Source organism: Rhodnius prolixus, unplaced genomic scaffold (genome assembly GCF_049639745.1).
Source record: "Rhodnius prolixus isolate KJV_2025 unplaced genomic scaffold, Rpr scaffold_4, whole genome shotgun sequence".
In the NCBI taxonomy this organism is placed as follows: domain Eukaryota; kingdom Metazoa; phylum Arthropoda; class Insecta; order Hemiptera; family Reduviidae; genus Rhodnius; species Rhodnius prolixus.
Window position 1 is genome coordinate 23,025,012 of NW_027411614.1, and position 8,341 is coordinate 23,033,352.

An 8,341-nucleotide genomic window follows, 5' to 3' on the forward strand; every position below is an offset into this window, starting at 1 on the left:
TTTTCATCACTTTGAAGCCTTTGGTAAACACATTATTATTATTTTTTGTATTTAAGGCGCGTCAGCATCTGAAGTCATTGGCGCCCATAGCTTTTTCCATGCACTGCCGGTCTCGAACAGTGTTTTCTCGTTACAGACAACTCTATCCATTACAGGACAGTGAGCAGCTGTAAGAAACTCCTAGGAAGAGAAAATCTAAGGGCCAGCAGCTTGAATCTCCGCGTTGGAATCTAGTATAGCTGGATTAATTATTAATACTAAAGCTTAATAGTAATAAGATTCAGAATTAATAAAGTTTTCATAAAGCAATCAATTAGCTCTTTGAATTTTCATCCAGAGATTTCATCAGATTTAGGATTTCGAAAAGCTAGTCTAACATGATCACAAAGAAGCGTAATTATTGACATGTTCTTTGTAAATGAAAGTCTCACTCTTAATCCGGAGTTACAACCTGAAGAAACAATCTTCTGCGATTGGTAGAAATCGTAACCCTGTTAGAAATAAAGTAATCAAACCTGCTGTGACAAATAAAATCAAGTTTGCATCCTACATTGCGGATCTAAGTTCAGTTAGTTGCTTTAGGAAAAGGACTGCACTACAAACGTTTACCCTAAATATGTTTCTATTGTAAGGAATTTCTTAAATTTCTAGACATTGTAAACTGATATCAAGATTAATGTACGCTATAAAGCCCGTATCAACACACCAACATAAAATAAGTTTTGAAAGGGTTTAATTTTATAAAGAAAATTATACTATAGTCATGGATTTCCAACGTCGCAAAGTGTATAGCGTAACCAGTGTAAATCCATTTCTACTTTACAATTACTTATTGTATCTGTCCAAAAACAATCTATTTCAGGATGACAGATTAGAATTTTTGAAACTAGTTATTGATGATAAAATGCCACATATGCAGAGGCAATTTGAAAGTCAAGATCTTAATATAATTTCAAAACGAACATCAGGATTCGTAGCTGCAGATTTAATTAAATTAACAGATAAAGCATTATTTGAATCTTGGCAGAGAAAAGGTAGCATCAAGCTGTTTTGAAATGAGCGTTATTTCTCGTAATACATCGCCAATAATGTCTTGGATTAATCTGTTTCAGTAGAGAAAGGTGAAATATTATGTTTGAGGAAAAACGATTTAGACACTGCGTTGAAGAACAGCAAACCATCTTTACTACATGGTATTAATGTAAATAAACAATCCAAAATTTTATTTTCAAATGTAGGTGGATTAAATGCTGCAAAAGAAAAGTTATCGGAGATGATATTGTGGCAATTGATGGTTAGTAATTTTGGTATATAAATTTTATGAAAATTTTGCAATTGTTTGGAATATCTTTTACTTAGCTTCAAATAGAAATGTTATTTTTAATCTGCAATTAAATTAAATTCTTTATTCTTATTACTAGTATCCAGAGATAATGAACCAGTGTCCATTGAAAGCTCAAAATGCTGTTTTATTGTACGGTATGCCAGGAACTGGTAAAACTTTGTTAGCAAACGCAGTGGCCGGGGAGAGTAAGTTAAATTTCATTACAGTCAAGGTAACGTTTGTAAATAATTTTTATAGAAAATTAAATTTATGCAAAAACATACATAAATGCACTCAAAACGCTGAAATTAATTTTACTTTTTCTTGAATCTAGGGACCAGAACTAATGTCTAAATATATTGGACAAAGCGAAGAGGGAGTTAGAAAAATATTTGAGAAGTAATTTTTTTTTTTAAACAGAAAAATATTCTTATTTCAATATCGTATCATTAAACATATCATTCTGATGTGTATATTTCTTTTTTATTTTTGCAGAGCCCAAACTGCTAAACCGTGTCTCTTATTCTTTGATGAATTTGATAGTTTAGCTCCAAAGTAAGTACATCCATTTCTCTGTGATGAGTTGAAACCTTACCACAGTTTTGTTAATCAAATCTTCACTCCAGTCATATCTTTTGTTATAAGAGAATTTGCGGCTTGTGTGTGTGTATGTGGGTTTGTAAGAGAAAAAGTGAGCGATTACCTAACAATGAGGTTTCCTTTAATAATCACATTAGATGTGTTTTAAACGTAAATTGAATGTATAAAAGTATTATCTGATGATCTTTAATTTATTATCCAATGATTATTTTATAACAGATAAGTTTATGAGAAAAACAAAATGAAAGCAGCTATTTAAACTCTTCTACTTACAGAATATGCATTATTTACACAGCTTTTTTCATCGTATAGTTGTAAAAATAACTCATCAATTTTCAGACGAGGTCAGGAACAGACTGGTGTTACTGATAGAGTTGTTAATCAACTATTAACGGCTCTTGATGGTGTCCAGCCGCTGACTGGGGTTTCTGTCCTAGCAGCGACTAGTAGACCAGATCTCATTGATAAAGCTTTACTTCGGCCAGGAAGAATTGGAGCGTCAGTGTATTGCCCGTTGCCAAATCAGGTTTGTTTTGTCACTTTTGTCCCTCAGAATTAATGTAATCGATTCTGTAAAGTACGTTTGGGAAGTAATCTTTAATTATTAATTTTTGTATGAACTATTCGTTCTGAAGGTGACGTTTTTGAAAGCAATGCTATTGAAGTATTTATTTCCCTGTAAATTAACACAAAAGGAGTTATTGTTTGTAATTAGTAGGCATCTATTGGCGATTTGGATTTTCTTTTACTTAGGTATAATTGCATGTCGGAAGCGTGCAGTTAAGAAATTATTATTTTGATTTAAAGTCTATTTAAGTGTGTGTACAGTAATAGAAAGATAGAATTTGCGCATTGTTCCGTTAAAACCCCAATTATTATAGAATACAACCCCTGGGTATGGAATTTTAAAGGTCTGTGAGACTGTTGATGTTGATATTTTAATAATTATATATTTTCTTAGTTAGGAATTTCGCAAGAATTTAAAAACTCTGGGGATCCACTCCCACGATGGGAAAAAGGATGTTTATGTAAACCTTTTGAGGAATAACCGCTTCTTAAATTAAACTTTTAAACCATTTCACTATACAAATTGTACAGATAAAGCTATTATTTGAAGAGAATATTGAAGTAACGATAGCTGACCGACCATAAGATTTTGTTTATAAATCGAAAATTTGTTAAAAATTTTAACTCGTAACAGATCGTAAAAGAATATGATGATATTCTTTTATGCCACCATTGTAACGTGGATTGGGCTTTAAAAAATGTTAACCAGTCAACGTTCAGGCTCCAAATGTTATTAATGAAAATACTAAAAGAGATTGCTAAACCAAACCAATGAGAATGAATTCTAATGTAAGTGTTTTTTTCTGTAGTTCATAACTCGTGTTGAAAAAGGGTAAAAGGTTTAGCATAGAACCCTTAAACGAGAAGAAAATTAATTGAATGTTAGACTGGCATTCTTGGCGAGATCGCTGCGGACATTTCCTTTGAAATAATGGAATAATTATACGATATTTTCACGTTTATAGTAAAACCTATAAATTGTATATCACTTTAAATTGTAGTAATCAAATATTTTTTTAACTAAAAGGAAGAAAGGCTGGCAATTCTTGAAGTACTAAGTGAAACTATTTTCTTAGATGATGATGTAAAATTAATTGATATAGCTAAAGAGACAGAAGGCTATACTGGTGCAGATCTGAAAGGACTTTTAACCTCTGCTCAAATCAAATTAATAGATAGCTTTGGTAAGATTTAAAATGTATAATTTCTTTCTTAAATATGATAATAATATATGCTTGTCATTTAATTATTAGTTACGTACATATTTAACTATTTTGTAGTTGAAAAATCTTTAGAGGAAGGAATAAATATGGAAAATATTTTACCTAACTCTTTGGAACAGGTGAGATTTTTAAAGTTATTTTTAAAATTTCATGCCTTTACTGAAACAAAAATTGATCGAAAAGTTTTTGGAGGGCTAATTTAGATTTATTTTACAAAACCAGGACACATATTTTATGATAAAAACGCCATTTAGCCGAGAGGTGAGAGACGAGTCCCGCAAAGCTAAGATGTATTGTGGTACTAGGTTCGATTCCTGATCTAGGCCTTGTATCTTATTTAATGGTTATTATGAGAAATTTGTAGTTAAGTATGTTCGCTTGTCGTCACCGTCCGCGATACCTGATTTCGTTCTTAGACGTGAAGCCTGCCTGAAAAATAGGCATTACTTTACTTTTTATTTTATAATAAGTACAAAAAAAAAAGGACAAAAACACTTTTTTGACCAAAAGAAAAAAGTAAAAAATTCGAGTTATCTTGCTGGTTTGCCAGACCTCGGATTTAGTTGACAGTTGTTAATAAAGTGAATAAATTTTCCTGGTTTTTCTTGTTGCAAAAATAAATATCTTTAAATTAATTAAATATTTGAAAATATTATTCACTAGTAAGCCATATTCTTGTATTTCGTGGAGAAAGAGCCATTTTGGAAACAAGAATATTTACAAAAACTCTTAATAGTGGTCCGGGACGCGAAAAAGAGTCTTTTAGTTATTATCAAGAAAATATGTACCAACTCTGGGAATTATTATATTAATACTAAAAAGAACTTGATGGAGGGTGCCTGGTAGAGAAGGCCTCTCGCGTGGTGAGGGTTTAACCCTATTAACTTTATCACTGAAGAATTGGCCGTACTTTTCAACTTTATCAAATTTTTTTCTTGTAAAAAATAATTATTAAAATTAAGAGGCAGAGCTCTGTAGGTAGTACACTGGATTATAGCGAGGAGAATTGTAATTTTATTTATAAATTATTGAACATTTAATTTTTTTTATATAATCCCCATTATATTTTAGGATAACAAGTGGTCTGTGAAAGTTGATTCGAAGCACTTATCTTTAGCATTAAAAGAATGCAAGCCATCCCTAAACCAAATGGAACGACTTAAATTTCAAAAAATGTAATGAGTTATTCTAATTTAATTACTAAATTAATAACTCTAATTTGATTTTCTTAATATTATTTTAATTTATTTGTTTATGTTTAGATACATGGATTATCAGAATCCTTCTGCTCCGGATATATCTTCATTGAAGCTCACTTTTGCTTGAAGAAAACAAAATTCAATACTAAAATTTTTAGCTCATTGTAAAGGGAACAGTATTTTGGTGATTAGATATTTACATTGGAATCAAGTTTATTATTGCTGATTAAATAGAGATGCTACTTTAGGATTTTGGTGTTGGAGCTTGTACAATCACACACTTCCATATGTAAATTATAAATTACATAATATGTAAAACATTAATATATAATTTTTTATTTCTTTTTTTCCCTTCTTCCTGTGGAACAAATATAAGTTTAGATCGCTTCTTTGCTGATTTTTTGAAAGTGTTAGGGGTTTACGGGCTTTTACTGATAGATTTAGTGCCACCTCCTTACTATGTTGATTATCCAGAGAAAATATTAGAGCACATAAAAGTTTGATAAAATTTTTATTCTAAATAATAATTTAAGAGTTTTTATCAACATGATTGTATCCAATTTAATATCAACTAGTACTCTAGGAAGAGAAAGCATTTCGGACCAATCAAATTTTCGAAGCGTGTTTAATTCGATTCATTCTGTTCTGTTAATAATTTTTTAATTTTTTATATTGAGATAAGAATTAAAATATGTAAATCGTTTAAATTTTACATATCGTAATTTTGAAAATTTTATCTGATTACCGAAATTACTTTGAAAGTGTTTTTCTGATCAATCATAGATACACGAGTAGAGTAGTTCTTATAGTTTGAGGTTGAATTGCATAACATATTTAAATGGAGGTGTTAAAAATGGTGTAGAACCTGCAGAATTTAACATTTATAGCAGTGCTGATTTTTATTATAATGCTATGTAGGAGAACTGACTAAAAGTGACTGTAATAACTGATAGACTGTAAAATTTTACTTTCTTGACTGGGCTAGTTGTAATACATTTATGCTGCTGAGTTTAAAAGAGAAAGATAATTAATTCCTGAATTGTACTTTGTTCGAACATCCAGGCATCTTTATTACCTAACAAGTCGTACGAAGTCAAATCAAATCGTGTGAGACTGCCTCCAGGCATATCCAAAGCTGACTGATGTGTATTGGTACGTATTTTCTGGGTGTCCGGGAATTCATGACAAAAGCGTAGTGAGAAAGCAGTTTGCCAAGAAGGATTCCCTTGAGCCACTTGAGACATAAAAGTCGTTGCCATGGTGGATGAAAATCTCAAACATGAGCTAGGCATCTTATTAGCCACTCTGGCTACAGCATTACTCTGTAAGGGCAGAAGGCTATTTGGACTATTGCTGGAAACATATTCATTGCATGGGCCGGGAAACGGTTATACTGTGTGGATTTAACAGAAAGAAGAAAAAATGGTCAGTGTAAAGGCTGCAATTTTACCGTAGAAGAAAGAAAACTCTTGCATTCCAGCTTTATCTTATAAAGAATCTTATATAATTATTATGGATTATAAAGATATCCAACCTTTCAGAGGAAATCAGCTACCAAGAAATAATTTATACATAGTTATGATGTTTTATGACTACGAAGTAACATTTTTACAATCTTTAGTGTGGTTTAAAACAAAAACAAAACAAAAAAAACAACAACAAAAATCCATACTTGGATGTATTCTGACAGTGAAAGTATACTCGTATTACTATTACTTCAACTATGCATTACTACAGAACTATTACATCGCGTAGGTGTAAAATGAAAGATAAGTTCATAGTAAACATTTCAATTTTAAAGAAAGTTTGACAGTCGAAATTTAAGAAATTATTGTCGTTATTATTATTATTTTGCTTATTTTGTTGATTCTTGGTGCTTTAAGCAATATTATTTATCTAAAGGTTTAGAAAAATCAAGTTAAATTTTGTTTGAAAGATTTATTGAACCATTTTGTAATGTTTTTGTGAATGGAAAAGTGAAAATTATTCTTTGAGAATGGATATTTGTTTAGTTACAACGTTTTAACAGCAACCGCTTGATGTTTTTTTTTTTTTTTTTTAAAAAAAAAGGAAGAAAAAAAAAGCATAGTAGGTTCACTGGGCAAATAACTCTAGACTCTAAAAAGTTATCAAAAGACGGGACTCAAGAGGAGCTGTAACTAATCCGCTAAGTCGCCGAGGCAACGGCTGACTGGCAAACCCCTTTGGAATCCAGTTTAACCTAAAATTTCTTCAATTTTGAGATTAAAGAATAATTTTAGAATGAAGGCAACCGTTATATAGATGTTTCTATACAGAAAAAGTAACTCAAGTTAAAAAGTAGATGTGTTAAACCATTTAATATTGTTGGAGCTAGAATAAGGCGGCCTACCTTTTGCCTTTAGACTCCATGGCGGAGCCCCCAAAAATATTTTTGGAAAAAATAAAACATTGATTTTATTAGCATTTTATAACTAGCTATGTTTAACATACTTTGATTAAAAAAATAATCAGTTTGAATGAACGTAGCATAAATTGTTCAAGAATTATGGTAGAAGTTGGCTCCTGCACTCACGCTATTCTCCACTCTAGATAATTCTCATTCCCGCAGGGGGTCGCTGTTGCATGCAGCTTCCAGGGAGTTGCAATCCCACGGGTTCCTAGCACATTACTCCATGCACTTTCACTATACAACAGGGATACAATTCACTTACACTACCTGCACACTAAGGCACATTGCACTACACAACCAACGGCTACCTTCCCTTGGTGATAGCTTTGGCAAAGGGAGTAAACCCTTTAAATCTAAGGTCTTCCATTATATCGGGGTTAGGGCCAACAACCATACCCTTCAAAACCTTAACTCGTGTCGAAACCTCAATAGAAAACGTCCTTTAAGGGATGTAATGCCAAGAAAGAAAGAAGAAAGAGATAATTCTCACTAATTTTATAAAGATATCCAACCTTTCAGAGGAAATCAGCTACCAAGAAATAATTTATACATAGTTATGACGTTTTATGTCTACGAAGTAACATTTTTACAATCTTTAGTGTGGTTTAAAACAAAAACAAAACAAAAAAAACAACAATAAAAATCCATACTTGGATGTATTCTGACAATGAAAGTATACTCGTATTACTATTACTTCAACTATGCATTACTACAGAACTATTACATCGCGTAGGTGTAAAATGAAAGATAAGTTCATAGTAAACATTTCAATTTTAAAGAAAGTTTGACAGTCGAAATTTAAGAAATTATTGTTGTTATTATTATTATTTTGCTTATATTGTTGATTCTTGGTGCTTTAAGCAATATTATTTATCTATAGGTTTAGAAAAATCAAGTTAAATTTTGTTTGAAAGATTTATTCAACCATTTTGTAATGTTTTTGTGAATGAAAAAGTGAAAATTATTCTTTGACTTTGAGAATGGATATTTGTTCAGT

At 31.1% G+C, this 8,341-nt stretch overlaps 1 protein-coding gene across 4 annotated transcripts in view; it reads left to right on the top strand.

Annotated features, from left to right (window-relative positions):
- Nucleotides 1–5,244, top strand: part of Pex1 (peroxisomal biogenesis factor 1) — a 38,406-nt gene extending 33,162 nt beyond the window's left edge. For 3 of the 4 annotated variants that reach the window (XM_074132256.1, XM_074132258.1, XM_074132257.1), the window contains 10 exons: nt 863–1,034; nt 1,113–1,294; nt 1,422–1,556; nt 1,659–1,723; nt 1,820–1,879; nt 2,264–2,450; nt 3,519–3,675; nt 3,772–3,833; nt 4,786–4,889; nt 4,977–5,244. In XM_074132256.1, the coding sequence (XP_073988357.1) occupies nt 863–1,034; nt 1,113–1,294; nt 1,422–1,556; nt 1,659–1,723; nt 1,820–1,879; nt 2,264–2,450; nt 3,519–3,675; nt 3,772–3,833; nt 4,786–4,889; nt 4,977–5,040 (1,188 nt within the window). In that variant the 3' untranslated portion in view covers nt 5,041–5,244. The remainder of the gene's footprint in view (nt 1–862; nt 1,035–1,112; nt 1,295–1,421; nt 1,557–1,658; nt 1,724–1,819; nt 1,880–2,263; nt 2,451–3,518; nt 3,676–3,771; nt 3,834–4,785; nt 4,890–4,976) is intronic. The other variant, XM_074132259.1, reaches the window with a different exon arrangement.
- The last annotated feature ends 3,097 nt before the right edge of the window (nt 5,245–8,341 follow it).